The sequence below is a fragment of the Cyanistes caeruleus genome, chromosome 1 (genome assembly GCF_971803275.1).
Source record: "Cyanistes caeruleus chromosome 1, bCyaCae1.hap1.1, whole genome shotgun sequence".
Lineage (NCBI taxonomy): Eukaryota > Metazoa > Chordata > Aves > Passeriformes > Paridae > Cyanistes > Cyanistes caeruleus.
In genome coordinates, this window is record NC_141701.1 from 34648244 (window position 1) to 34664094 (window position 15851).

The 15851-nt window shown below is 35.5% G+C and overlaps 1 protein-coding gene across 2 annotated transcripts in view; it reads left to right on the forward strand.

Moving 5' to 3' along the window:
- The window catches only part of ARFGEF1 (ARF guanine nucleotide exchange factor 1), an 85509-nt gene that overhangs the window by 11560 nt on the left and 58098 nt on the right, over window positions 1-15851 (forward strand). For both annotated transcript variants that reach the window (XM_086885765.1, XM_086885769.1), the window contains one exon: window positions 15665-15695. In XM_086885765.1, coding sequence (XP_086741891.1) covers window positions 15665-15695 — 31 coding nt within the window. The remainder of the gene's footprint in view (window positions 1-15664; window positions 15696-15851) is intronic.

Below are 15851 nucleotides of genomic sequence, written 5' to 3' on the forward strand. Positions count from 1 at the left end.
TAGTCTTCTGGCCATCATCTTGTAGCTGGAAAAGATAATGATTTTCTTATAATTCAGAGCTACAGTATGAGGGAAATGGCTTAGTGCTCTTTTAATTGGAAGGCTACAAGTAGTAAATTCATGTATAGACTTACATGTGACCTTTAAAGTTTTAGTGTCTGAAATGAGTAAGAGTCTTGCAGTGTCATATGTTTTGTTGCTTTTGAAGTTACTGTGGTGAGATGGCTACTTAATGGGAGTATGTTGGGGGTTTGTTTAGGGGTGTTTTTGTTGCAATTTCTCTCGGTATCATGGACTTAAAATTACCTTCTATTTAAGTCTGAAATAAAGTTTAGTAATCTTCAACTTTTAAACTTCCATTTAAACTACCCATTTCCAACAGGAAAAAAAAAAAAATTCCACTCAAATATCTACCACAAGGTTAAAAATAAAATGTAGATTTTTCCCATATTATGAAGGGATCTTTTAATTTGAGTCTTAAAACTTGACACTGCACAAGACCTTACTGCCCTTAGTTGTATCTTGTTTTTGACAAATCACAGTTCTGGTCATTTGACAGAACAGAAATAGACCTCATAAACATTGAAAATGTTACAGCAAATGATTGTCCATGTTGTCAGGAGGATAATTAAAAGGCCTGAAGGTTCCCTTTTTACAAGATGTAGGAAGGGTTACTACCCGTAGTTTGATCAGCTTTAAATTTGGATTTTGTTAAAAAAATATTCTAGTAGTCAAAATAAATGCCTATCTTGAGATGAAGATGCTCACATGACTGGCTTAGAATAATAATTTTATTCCAGTATTTCTTTTATTCCATGAGTTTGTTCTGTATGTATATTTAATATGTTCTATACTAATGTTTATGGAGGGCACAGCAGAGGTGTAATTACTTTTATTGCCTTGGGTAAACTGTGAAAGTTCTATGTGATAGTAGTTTGTGGTAGCTGGCTATACGTGAAAAAAGTATGGAATAAGGAGGCATCATCACTGCTTTGCATGTTTTCTTACTGCTGAAAGAAAAATCTAAAAGAAAAAGGAATGTTTAAAGGATCATGTTGCATGACAAAGTCTGCTGAAGAGGTGGGCTGTGTGAAGAGGGGACACGTAGCTTTTGTTCACACTGCCAAATGATCCAGAAACAAGACTGAGAATATAATGACAGTCTTGTTCAGCAGCAGCAGCCTGTCTTTGCCAGAGTAAATACAAAGCATTAGTAAAACATTTATTTCAGTCTTCATTTGTCACCAACCAAGCAAACATCAAATAGAGCACAGTAGAAAATAATAAACGTCTCAAGAAATAGTTTCATCAATAGGTAACTGTCAAAAAGGAATGTATGCTTGCTTATATATGAATACCAGGAGTTTTTAAAAATAGTCAGCTGAGAAAGTATTAGTGGTTTTAAAATGAGGCTGTTGTCTTAGGCCAGGAATGAGAAGGGATGATTTGTGAAAAGTTCTTAATTATGAAGGTAGGAATGTTTAATTTGCTGTACTTGACAGAAAGCTTAGTCATGGTAGGTAAATACATTCAACTACATTGACAGGTAACACTGAGTTAAGATGTGTTGAACTGCTCTTGTGTCCTTCTTGAGCAGTACCCAGGAACTGGTTTAAGATTTAGCAATTGAAGAGCTCACCTGGAACAGTGAGCAATCTCATCACTGTATGCTCAAACATAGTCTCAAAAGCAGCTTCATAGCAGTTATGAAAAAACTCACTGATGTCCATGGTTTTTTGTGTCAAAATGCTAGCACAACATCGGGGGATCGAAAAGGAGAGCAAAATTCTTACAGCAGATTGTTGTCAGGTGTTCTGTTAACTGTTAGTGCATATCAGGTATTGATAAAAGCTTGTCAAAGTTTTGTGATAAAACCAGTATCAGAAAATAGCAAAGAAAATGCACCCATATCCATTTTGTTTGTGATAATGGTATCACAAAATTATTTGGGGAATACAAAGATACTGAAGAAGATAAAAATGCATTATTTACCTTTTTGCTGTTTGTGGAAGCTGAGCTAGTTTCCTATAGAGGAATTAAAATTAATGACTTGGGGGAAAAAAAAAAACCCAGTTTGAAGTCTAAACTAAAGATCCTATTAACTTGGTAGGATTAGGAGTTTTTAAAGGGCCTCTAAATTGCTGGATTGTTTAATAGAACATGTAAGATTTAAATTTCATTAATTGCTAACAGAGGAATGTGACTAGAGCCAGTGGTTTGTTTCTTTTCTTTTAAAAAATGTGCCAAGGATATGAGGGATTAAGAAATCTTGAGACCTTCAGTTTGGCAAGTCTGAACTGTAGCAAAGAATAAAGCTAATGGAGGGCAGAATGGATGTGTGTGCTGTGGTGAGGAAGAATTGGTGTGGACTGTTCTGAGGGGAAACCTACCATCTCAAATTTGCAGGGCAAAGTCATTGAGTGTATAGATAAGTGTAAGGTAGTACAGTTTTACAGGGGAACTCAACCAAGTTGCTCACCCAAGATTCCTGAAGGTACTGAGCTCTCAAGAATTACATTATCTGCTTTCCCTACAAAGAGTTATTTCAGTTCTGTAGAGGTTTGTGATGTTTCGGGGTAAGTGGTGAGGTTACAAAGGTTAATTAAGGAAAATACTTAACAGAGTGAAAACAATCTGCCAGAGGCAGCCCTTGTGCTGTACTGACCCAGTCCTTGATCGAAGGACACTGATTGGGTGCTGCTAAATGCTAACTGACCTATGTGGAGGAGGAAACTGCTCAAAACTGTGGGTGCACAAATATGGACTCTAAATAAGACTTAACATCCATCAAGAGGGTGCATGGCATTGAATTACTGTGAGTGATTCCATCAAAATATTGATTCCTTTGTCAAAAAGACAAATATGAAAACAATAGAGAGAAAAAATGAAGCTGTTAGGCTGCTTTATAAAGATACCATGTGTTCCATGTGCAGTTTTGCTCTCCGCTGCCTTCTTGATGCAGAAGTCAACAAGGATGATTGAAAGTGTGAAATGTCTTGCAGAGGTGATCAATCAGACTGTGCTTCTTTTTCCCTGAAGGGAAAAAAAAAAATGGAAGATAGAAGTAAAGGAAGTTTGTGAAACTGTAAGTGGCAAAGACATGAAGAGAGAGTAATTGATTGTAATTTCTCATAATGTGGATACAGAGATCTTGTAAAGAACCCAGCTTATTTAAGTAAAGCAAAAAAAAGTTCTTTCCTGCAGCTTGTAATTGCATTCATCCCAAAAGTTTAAAATGGTTTGAAAAGTGATTAAGTGAAATTTTAACAAGAGTTGTTAAACCTGCAGGAACAGTCTCTGCACAGGAAGAGTGTAAGCCACAGATGGCTAAATACTGGTAGGAGGGAACTATTGCAGCATTTCTGCCCTGCTTTTGTAATCTGCTTTTACTTGAGCATATGCTGTTGGCCATTCCTGGAAGCAAAATGAAGACTGGATATCAAGGGTTTAAGAAAAACTTACTGTTCTTGTATCTTTCTGTCCAGTACAGTCAGATATTTTTAGATTTCATTTCTGGGTTTTTTCCCCAGTTGCAAAAGTTCTCATGAACTTTATTTAAAAATCTGGTATAGGATTGCTCAATATTTTTGTATTTTTGGACACTGATCTGCTTATGTATTTCATTAAACATTTATTGTCCCTCAAACTTCATTAGATGCCTTCATTCCTCTTATTTGAAATCTATTTTTCTATTGTGTCTGCACTTTATGGTGAAATAGTTTTTGAGCTGGGTAGTACAGAAGTTCAAAACCATGTTCTTTTTTTTTTTTTGCTTATGTATGAAAATGCATGGTTAGCTACAAAGAAAAAATCTTTCTTCTTAATTAAATGGACTGGAGGTACTTCATACAAATCCCTGTCTTACAGCATGTAATGATGATTGAAAATACTGATGTTCTGGGAATGGCATAATGAATAAAGCTACACTAATTCTAGAATGAAACTTTGCATGTAGGTGTAAAAAGCTGTGTTGTATCTGAGGAAAGAAGAACAGAATGCTTGTATAACACAAGGAGACCTCGACTGTTGCAGAATATACTGTAGCTTCATCTTTCCAAGTTAGGTTTGGTTAGGCCTTAAAATTTTAATTGATAAAGAACCCAAGTACATATGTGAAAATAGTTTTCTGTTTCTTTTGAGTTTCTGAGTTTATGTAACTTCAGCACTTCACATTTACAACTGTAATACTGTCATTAAAATATGAGGGTATTGGTGCTGAGGTGAAACTGAGAAGCTGACTTTGACTTCATGTTTTTTGCTACTTCTTTTACTACTTCTGTTCATGCTGTCACAAAAGCGTAACCCCTTGAAGAAGGACACAGTAAAGAGCATAATGCCTAAGATTAAAGGCTTTCATATGTATCTGATCTCCTGTATTTCATAATTATTGTTCAGCTCTTTACTAGCTTTGGAGAATGCTTTGAAAAATTCTGAAGTAGACATCCTGGTCCATCTGCTGCAGAGCTTCCTCACCTCATAATTGCAGTGACAACTTGTATTTACAAGAGGTCAGGCAGAGACAGCATGCATGAAAACATGCAGGGAGAAACATCATTTGTATCAAACTGAATCCTAGTTGAAATGCAACATTTGTATTTCTAAATGTAGATTCTGTTGAATGTTTGGGATACTCCTTCAGTTGTTAATGCAAACAATTAAAATGGTAACTACATTTTAAGAGTTAGATACTTAAGAGACTTGGTTCTGTTAAGCCTTCTATGCATTGCACTGCTTGGTTGCAAGTAGTGCAGAAATGTCTCCCTTACAGGGAGAGATATGGTGGAAGAATCCAGCAATTACATTGCAGAGGGGTGAAATAATTTCATACTATCAGTTCTTTTATTTATTTATTTTTTTTTTTTTTTTGAGTTAGACTACTCATGTTTGCCTGCTTTGAACTTAAAGGTCAAACTTAAAGATGATCTTCAGAGAGCAGCTGTCCCTTCAGATGAGATACAAATCACAGGATTTTAGTCTAGATGTATTTCATTTCAGATAAGCTTTTTCAGGCAAGTGGAAATGAATTGATTAAAAATGCTCTCCATACTTCAAATGTAATCTTGTGTCTGCAAATTTTGTTTCTACCTCTGACATACATATATACTTTTATTTTTATTTTTTATAATAATTATTCTATTTTGACTATTTTCTATTCTTTCTATTTTGAAATCCACTCTTTTCCAAGCAGAGGAATGTGCTTGCATTTCTGATTTTAAGAATGAGGGAAAGAAACTATAAGCTCAGTTAAAGGAATGGAAAGAGGGGAAGCCAAACTTGATATGAAGTTACCATGTGCATTACTACAAGCTTGTTTTCTTTGTAAGACATGATACTATATTTCATATCTGATGGCTTTCACTAGAAATGTTATATATAATCAATTATGTTGCTTTAAGTTAAGAATTGGGGCTTGCTTTTGACTTTCCTAAATTTCAGAGGGCAACATATCAAGCTGCTGTGGCAAATCGAGAATTATTGATGACTCATATTCTCTAGAAATAGGCAAACATGCTTCACAATTTTAAACAACAGAGCTACTGATTTCATTGTGGCTTGGAGGAAGCATAAACCCACCATGCCCATAGAGTGTCTGCAGCCCTACTCTTGCATACTAGTGCATCTCTAGTGCAAGCTAGAATTCGGCTGACTAGAACAAATAGTCAAGTGAAGTAATGAATGCTTGAGAAAATTGATAGGAGGACTGATTGTACTGAGTCTTTCTGCAGGATACACAATTGAGAATTTCTGTCTGTCCTGATCTTTCACTGTTTTCTCTTTGATGAATATGCTGATAAACTAATGTGTGCCATCAGTTGACTCAGGTAAACAAGAGTTGAGTTGAGTCCCCTTATCTTGCATGAATATTCTAGAGAGACTGGTGGAATTAAAAATTACTTCAGGCCATTAAATTCTCCTATTCTTTGAGGATTAACCTTACCCCCCTCCCTTAAATTTCAAACTTAATTAAATTAGTAGATTCCCAGCTCTTTTTAGGAGGGTTACCAGTGTTTGCAGGAATTCACAGAGTGCTATGTAATGTTGGGTTGCATTGACAGAGGTGGTGTAAATGAAGTCTCACTTCTGACAAGAATTATGCTGATTATAATTGCTGCTACAGAATTTATGATTGGTAGTCAGTTTCATTTACCTTGTAACGTGCTACTTAAATGGCAATTATGCTTCCTTGCAAGAATATTTGAAAAACCAATTCCTGAGGCAGAGAAGCTCCTTTTTTATGATTTGTTCTGATTTTGTTTTATCTATCTCCAAAGACTTGCAAGGCTTTTCTTAGTCCAGCGTGTGCTATTTTCATGAGAGACATTGGTAAGAATCTTTTTGTTCTTTAAGAATCTTTAAGAATACTTGTTGCACTTGGTGAAACTGCTTTGTCTTTAAATTGTAGTTATTTGGATTTAAATAATTGTAGTGTGCCCTTTGATCAAACTCTCGTAGGAGGTCTATCTTATTTTTCTGCAGTGTTTTTTCCTCTCATGTTCTTTACTAAAGAAATAAATTACCTCCCTCAACACACGTTTTCATGTTTCCACATTGAATTTAATTTTCTGTTCTGTTACTCCAATCTGTTATAATTTAACAACCCACACTTCCCCAGCAGTAGCAGTAATACTGGGTAAAGCATTTGTTTTCTTCCCCATGCTATCTTTCACCACATGGCAAAACCAGGTGTAGGAACTCATCCATGTTGTGGGATTTTTAAAAAAACTTTTAAAATTTAAGTTAAAAATACCAATATTTATGTTCTTAATCCAGTTTTATTTTGTTACACTTTAAGTAGTATAGTCTCTCTACAATTCTATGGCAGATGTGCAAGACAGTTGTACTGGCTTAATACAGACAGATGTTGCAGCCAGGAGGAAAGGTGTTAAGTGGCAACTGATTTTTCTTCTGTTCAGCACACTGAACAACATTGTAAATTTTTCTTGCTGAATAGTCTTTCTTTGTTCTGAGTAGTAGTTGACTCATTTGTGTGCATAGCACATGTGAGCTACCTTCTTTCTTAAAGCAGCAAGAATTACAAAAAAGTAATAAAAATATCCAGGTGAAGTTAGTTTATGCTGTTTTTGAAATTTGCTGCCTGTTTCTGTTTGAATAGCTGTTGCTGGGATTGTAGCCTACAGAAACAGAATTTACAGGGCTCACAAGTGTTTTAATACGTAACACAAGAAAGAAGAGTCAGTAAAATTATACACATTGTGAATATGAAGAAAAATATACAGCTGCAGGCTTTCTCCCCCTTATGTGATAAAGAAACATTATTGTCCTGTCTAAACTTTACTTCATTACAACAATAGCAGAGACATATGATGAGACATAGCGGGTAGACTTCATAGGGTTTTGCAGTATTTTTATTCCAGTGCATTTTTTGGTGTACACTGCAATGGACAATTCTGTTCCAGCTTTTTCTTTCCAAAACATGTGATGCACATGAGATGTGACAACTCAGGGTCATGTAGATCTACAGTGAGTTCAAATAGCTCTCTGACCTAATGAAAACTAAAATTGTCAGGCTATTTAAATGTGGTGCCTTAGTAGCTATTGTATAAGGAGATTACAGATAGACATTGGAATAGGGGGAACCATTTTTTTTTTTTGTGGTCACCCTCAGATGAACTGGATTAAAGTACATTGGAAAATCGTCTCTCTAGGCAAGATCCTTTTTGTAGTCTGGTTTGGTGACTGTATTTGGTAAGCAACCAAGCTGCTTTTATGTTAATGGACCTTTTCAGCAACTTGTACCACCAGTTCTGAGCACGAAACCAGTTTACAGAGGTTGTGAGAGGAGGTGCTAAAGGCTGGCACAAGGTATTTGAAAGGTATGCCCTGCTTGATTTAACTAAATACACATGGCTATTCTCTTGTAACTGTTTAAAGATGTAAATAAAATTTCTGTTTCCATTCTTTGATAGTGACCTAAGAAAAAACACATATTTGGATGTGGCTGGGAGTTTGGTGTAGATTTAATAAAGAGTGACCCATGTAGTAATGAGGGGAAGCAGACGATTTACTGCTGTAGGAAGTGAGCTTTTCAGCCACATGTTAGAAAATAAATTATATTAAGAATGACTGTAGTTCAGTTATCCTTGGTAATGTGTGACCTATATGTATGTCACCACTCCTCAAGTAGTGAAGCAACCTGACAGTAGACTCAACTTGGTTTTTGCAAATAGAAGGATTATTAAGGGAAATCCAGTTATAAAACCCCACTGATTGAATTATTCTGAATTAATTCTAAGCAGAATGAGGCCGGTAGAGTAGTTTCTGCTTTTTTATAGATTTTCTAGTGATTCTGTATTTGAAAATGTCATATCTTATAAACTGAAGGAGCAGGTATGAAGTTTGACAGAACCAAGACAGTTTACGCATTTGGGTTTCTTCAGGTTTGTAAATTTACACCAGAGTTGTTGCATATTCCTGAATGTTGTATTGTGTGCAGGGCTGGGGAGAAACTGTAGTTGTGTTTTAGTGCAGTCTAAAAATGGTTAAAAAGAAAACTGAGAATAAAGGCGAATACTGCTTCAAAGATTAAAAAAAAAAAAAAAGCATGAGACATAATGACTTTTGAAGTGCAGATAGAAAACTAGAGAAACACTTTGACAGGATTTGCTGTGAATCAGAAGCATATCAGAAAATACAGCATGGGAAGTAACAATAGATACTGTTCCTTTCCTGTATTAGCACTCTTCAAAGGAATTAGTGTCATCTAAAGTTGAAGCACCCTACCAAAGTCTGTGGCTTTTGAGTTTTGACTTTGTGTGTATGTACATGTAAACATTTCTCTACAGGATTCAGAGGTTACTCCTCTATGTTTTTCAAAGATAATGAGATATGACTTCTCATACCAAGGAAGCATTTCACTTGATTAGAGGGTTTCAGGATTTTGTCGAACATGATGAGGAGGATTTATACGGAATTTCATCAACAGTTACCAGACTCAAAATATAACTGCTGTTTGTTTGGAATGCTACTTCTTAAATTAACCTGCTTCCTTGGTTACTCCTTCAATTCCTGTAAACATGAAGTTGCAACAGTGGAATATGTTGGAATGGAAAGCAAGCAGAAGTGTTCAGATATACTCCTGAGATTCTTTTATTTGTCTGTATAAGAATTATTTTCCCTTCTATGAATGCTAAATGAAGGCCACAGCAGTGATTTTCTTAAATTTCTACAGAGATATTAGATCTCCTTGCTGTTTTCTGTCCCTGTGCCATAGCTGTGTGAGCTATAATTTTACAGACAGAAGAAACTGGGTGTAATGAAAAGGTGTAATTAATCCCAGCAAGAACCCCCCAGCAAGAACCAGCAGTTGTACAGATGTGTGAATTAACTAAAACTGAAGGCCTGTGCTGAAGTCTGGGCTCAGGAATTTTGAGAGGAAAGAAACACCTGATATTTTACAATGGGGAGAATGGTACACAGGTAAAATTAACAATTTGATGCTATATTGTGCTTGCTCTTGCATCTGCATTTCTTCCAATCCCATTTTTCTTTAGGTTAGTTGGATTAAAATAGAGAAAAACTGCACCCTGAAGGCCTAGTGACACTATCAGCCTCTTCTTGGACTCCCAAAAACACGGGGTTTTTTTGTCCATCCTCTAGACACTGTTGAAGAGGGTTCAAGGGAAGGGAGGGGAGTTCTCTGTTCATCCTGGAAGGGATGACGGAAAAAGCTATTTATAGGATTTAGAGGAAGACATTAATGCTGTGATATGTATCTTGGGAATTCCATTTAAGAAACAGATTCAGCTTTCATAATGAGTGGTTTGTTCTGCAGGCAACCCAAAATACTGATAAGTTCAGTACCATCTTTCTATAATGATTCCTATTACCAGTTTTAGTCAGGTCAACCTAATTTGATAATCTAGGGAAATAGATTAGTACAGTGTTATACTAAAATATTTGATCATTCTGTGCTGGTTTGAGATCCCAGAGAGGCTTTTTATAAAGCTTTCATTTTTTGTCTGTTTGCTGTTGCATGCACTGATACCCCATTTATATTGCAGATAGATGTATTAAAAGTTAATGAAGTTAATTGCACCTCTAACTTAGTAGTTAACTGCTGCAGTTAAAAAAGAAACAGGACAGGAAAATACCGTTATCTGAGTCTGACAGTTGTCCACACCTCCTTAGTATGTTTCCTTACATTCCTTTCCAGTATGTAAGGAAACGTTCTGAAACTGGTGTGACACAAAGGCTCTAAGGGAGCAAGAAGAGTAGTCAGCTGGAAGCATCAATAAAGTCTGTGTGTCTGTTCTGGACATTGTCTCTTGGCAAATCTTAAGCTTTGTGGAAGATCTGTAAGTGGTTTCGATGTTATGGATAATGTTTGGATAAAAGCAAATGCTAAATTTGCAGCATATATTTTTACATAAGCTTGCCCACAGAAAGTATCTTCGGATAATCTTTTTTTTTAGTATAGTGAAGCTTGAGTTAAAAGCAGCTGTATATTTCTCCAGTTCCATTATTTAGGCTCCTTAGACGTAATTACTTTATGTTTTTTTCTCAAGTCTGTTAGTGCCTTTTGGGTGTTAGTACTGTAACTGAATAGACAAGAGACTTCTTGACACAGCTTGAAGCTAACAGATACCCATAAATGAAATAAGTTTGAGATGTTTCCTGAGAAATACATTCTAATAACCAGGTTTGGGGAAGAATGTACTCAGCATGATCTATTTAGAATTTCATCTCATTGACGGAGAAATTGGGTTTTTTATTCCTCTCAGATTTATATGGCTTTAGTACTGTAAGTTCAAACTTGGTACTTTTTTTTGATTAAACTGCTACCGTATGTGTAATAATCTTATTACATAGTTGGAAGGTAGTTAATTAAAGTTATCTTCAAATAAATGCAGGATTTCTAGTTTTGTATTACAGAGTTTTTGTATACCTTGACATGGAGAAGGACATTGTCAGTATTGTTAAGAGGGAAAATGTGGGGTCTTTTAATCATTTAGTTGCCATAATATTTTGTATGATATTGGAGACACTCACTAGAATACTTGGATGGAAAAATGCAAGCAAAGTCAATTCAAAAGCTTTAATGTTTTAATTTGATTTCAGCTTTTTTTGTAATATAGATAGTGATGTAATTTAAATTCATCTTCTCTGCTTGTTCCTTAGATCTTATCCACCTGCTTTGACTTGAAAGAATTGAATGTAAATTGCTTCCTTGTCACACTAGTCTTCTATGGTGTATCATGTGAACTCCAAACATTGAACTCGTTTCCTTGAATTATTGCAGCCTGTGCTGCTTCGGATAGTTCTACCTTCTGATTACCCAAGATAGTTACTGTCTAGATAGTCTTGAATTCATTATATATTTAATAAGCTTTTATTCTGATGCTTACAGTGAGTATTAGGCTTTAGATGTGCAGATCCTTGTGCAATTAAGAATTATGCATGTGCTTTTTTGGCAGGTAACGTCAGTTGTTTAGAATAAGGTGTTATGGGAATGTAATAAGTATTTGTTTTTGAAAAAAATTCTGATGCAAGAATGGATAAACAGAATGAGCGCTGTATCAAATACCTTTAAATGTATGAGGTTTACCTAGCATCATATTTTGTAATGAACTTGTATTTTTCTGCTTTATGGCAAATAGTTTGCATTTTTCCCAGTAGCAAGTTCCATAAGAATTTTTTTTCCTGTAATCTAATTGTACACTTTGATGTTGACATCATAGAACTTAGCTCTGTGTAGCATTCCTAAAGGTAACAGTTTAGTTATTCCTTACTTGATGAGAATGTTATCCTTGACTTCTGCCAAAGTACAACTCTAGAATATTTCTGCTTCACTTAGTATGACAGCATATTTAGGTAACCAGAAGGAAGTAATACCTAAAGATACCCATTTGAAATTTAGGTTATTAGAGATGCCCTTCGATGTTGTTAATGTTTAAATCATACTTTGAATTGGATACACAAGGGTAAACAGTCAATTATTCTTAAATTGGAGTTTTGTTCAGTATTATAATCCAGTATTGCCCCCAGCACCTACTCGACCTATTTGGCCGTTTTGATGTTGCTGTTTAGTGTTACTGTCATTACAGTGAAATTAGTTGATTTTATAGTTATACATGAAATTAACTGGTTATAAGGCGTTAAAGGAAGAGAGAACTGGGAACTAGATATTTTTTTAATGCTAAAAACTATAAGCCGTCTGAAGATAGTAAGGAAAAGTGTTCAAATGACATGTTAAAAGTAGTGAATTCAAGCTAGAGAGGTGAGAATGAAATTATGGATGCCTGTGGTGGTTTATCTCTGGCCAGCACCTAGGCCCTACACAGCCGCTCACTGGCTTGTGTCAGAGAGAGAGCTGGAAGGATAAAAGTTCAAAAACTTTGGGTTGAGATAAAAACAGGTTAATTAAAAGAAAAAAAAATAAAAAAAGAAAGTAAGGAGAAATGATAGTGAAAATCAAACCAAAGAAATTTATGATGCAAAAAAAATGCAGTAGTTGACCACCAGATGACCAGTCTTAGCCAGTCCCCAAGTAGCAACAGGCAAACTGCACACACACACACCCTGCTGCCCCAGTTTTTTATTTCTGAGCATGACACCCTGGGAAATAGAATACCCTTGAGATCTGTAGGGATTGGCAGTTGTGACTGTCCTCTCCCAACTCAGTGGGTATCCCCAGCTTACTCACTGGTGGGGTGGAGTAAGAAACTGAAAAAAAGCCTTGACTCTGTAAGTGCTGCTCAGCAGTAACTAAAACATTCCTGGATTACCAACAGTGTTTCCAGCACTAATCCAAAACACAGCACCATATATAACCTACTGTGAAGAAAATTAGCTCCAACCCAGCGAAAACCAACAACAAAGGTCTTAGATGTTTTCAGAGATTTCTTTGAAATTATGATGGTCTGTAGAAGTGTAGATGAAATGGAAAATGATGTTGAAACTCATGTACATGACTCATTATGCCTGTTTGGTGAAACAGTTGATGCATGTCATTATAAAACTGCAAAATAATATATCTCTTTGATCAGTTCTAGCTTTGGTGTGCAAAAGCTTCATGTATTTCCATTAATTCTGTCGTAGAGGTCGTGGAATTCTATAAAGAGGTCTTCTGGAGCTGTGTGTGAACATGAAATTTGGAAGGAGTTTATTTTGTCATTTCTGCTGCACTTTAAATAATTACAGTTAGTTCCATTTTGGGGCACATGATCATTTCAGTGCCATAGAGTAATCTGAGCTGTTTTTCATAGTAATTCTGTTGTTTACATCACAGATAATCCAGAGGAAGCTGTTGTCCTTCCTTACAGTTTTCATACCCTGTTTTAGCATCTCCCATCCTCTTTATTTCTTCCCTCCAGAATGAATGGTGATTCTGAGATAATAAGCTTTTCCAGCTCTGAGATCCTCTCTGTTGTAGTTTTGGTTGTGTGTTTGAAAAGAGGGAGAGCAAATTAAGGAATGTTGTCAAGCCTGGCTTCATCTTTCTTTTCTAGCCAATTTTTAGTTCTGCGGGGTTTACTTTTTCCCATTTAAAAGAATGCATGAGTAAGTGTTCTGCTTCATTTGTCTTTAACAGATTATTTATCTAGCATGAGAATTGTTAGCTACCCTTATTACAATCTGGTTTTCTGCTGATAATGCTTCTTGAATTTTTGTATGCTTCCTACTGGATGTGCTTGATACATGACCATGAAATTGTACTCTGATTAACTTGTGTTCTGGCATTGAGAGCAGAGGGAGCAATCAGACAGTGAAAGAAATTAGGTTTTCTCTATTCTCAAGGGTAAAAGTAAAGTTCAAGTCTGCTGTTTTACCTCATTCATACTAATAGTATCATGTCATGCTTCTCTGCAATTACAAATATTTTAGTCTTGTAAAAATAATTTATGTCAGCCACTGTAGGAACCTTTCTTTTTATTTAACAAAGGTTATAAAATCAGTGGTTCCACATTAATAGACTTAGGCAATGCTGCTTGAAATAGTAGTAAAATTTAATTAGATTGACACTTCTATAACATTTTACCTCTGGTCAGTTTTGTTGGAAACTTTAAACTTGCAAGTCGTTCAGTTTTATCTGTTGATTGATAATTTTGCTCGATGGACAGACTTCAGAGTGATCTTAGGGAACAGAGTTCCTGGGTATGAATGCTAAGGTGAGAGGTAAAATAATGGAAGGTATGAAGATTCTGGAAGGGAAGAAGAGAGTTTCTTTTCCTTTCTGTTGGTCATGAATTTGTCTTCAAGTGAGTAAAAGTCATAATGTCATAATCTGGGAGGAAGGTGTACTTTACTGAAACATAGCTGACCATGAGTCTTGCTACTGTTGGTAAGACACTTGGTGTCTAGGATATGGAATTATTTTCATGTTTTGTCTAGTCCTGGGTAGCCCAGATTTGATCAGCTTCTGGAGTAGCTTTTTCTGGGATGACCCACTGACCTGCTAACCTCTGGGGCTTACTGGGGGTGAATATGAACATCAGTCTTACCAGAAGTACAATACAGATTTTGAGGTGATGTGCATTTCATAAGTTCAGTTTTCTCAATATTGGGAAAATCAGTTAGTAAACATATTTCCTACTAGTGATTTGTGCTAAAATGTCAAGCATGAGAACCTGTTAGGTAAGTGAATCAATATGACCATGTGAAAAGGTAAATGAAGGACAGGGTGCAGATAAAGTGTGCTTTTGCTGCATTGGAGCTTGGTTAGAAGGTTAAGTTGGTGTGTTTTTTTGTCAGAATCAATCCATGATACTCGTTCAAGGCCTATACATAAAAATTACAGTAAAGTCTTTGGTTTAGTTGATTAGGGTTTTGTATGTTTGAGCAGGACTTGATACTGGAATAGATCTCCTGAGATTTCTTAAAAAACACTCACATTCGTTCTTGATCCTGTAAAGTTTATTTCAAGTGTGTATTGCTTCAGCACTGGGAAATCTAGGCTTTGTGAAATTTCCTATGATTTAAGCATTCAAAATAACTAGAGAATAGACAAGACTAGTCTTGAATCAAAGATGTTTCCTAAAATTAGTTCCAGTAATTTAAAATTATTTTGAAAATGTATTGTTAAAAAATTGCTGAAAATGTTTGCCAAAAGCATTCAACTAGTCATCCTTCTGTTATATTTTAAAATAGTATGAAATAGGGCACTACAGACTTTTTTTCTCTCCCTTACTCATTACTGTGATATCTAACACTGTTTAAAAACAGGGATGATTATTGGTCATTCAGATTTCACATAAGAACTAGCAGTGATGGATTGTTTGTGTTTCTGTATAATCCGTATTTATCAAGCAGTATATATTTTATATTCTTTATGAGTAAATTAATAGTTAAGTGATATTTGTGTTTTCCTTACTATTTCTATATACATCAGCTGTGAAAAGAGCTGGCCAGTGTCTTCACAGAAGCATTCCAGGGACATGATGTTTAGTTGGCATGACTGGATGCAAATTTAAGCATCCAGTTTTGAATATAGATTTGCAAAGTAATTATGATACAGTTTGCAATCAATGCAGGTGGAGAGTAGAGGTATTTCCAAAACTGTAAACATGTATTTTCTGTTTTATAATAATCCTGGTTTCAAATGTTTGCCTAAATAGTTTTGCTTTCCAGTAGTTTTCGGTTATTTAATTTTATATACGTGCATATGATACCATTTCTATAACTATATCTTTGTTTCATTTTGCAGAGGAAATAAAGGCTGAAACAGAAAAGCAAAGGTATGTGATAGTTCTTTGTATTAAGTGATAGTGCTTTTAACATAAAATTTGTACCATACTTATTTTGCATGGGGAAGTATGAGCTCTCTCTGAAAAGCATTTTCACCATATTTTGGGTGGTGGTTGGTATCTGGAAATGTACAAAGGGCTGCTTTA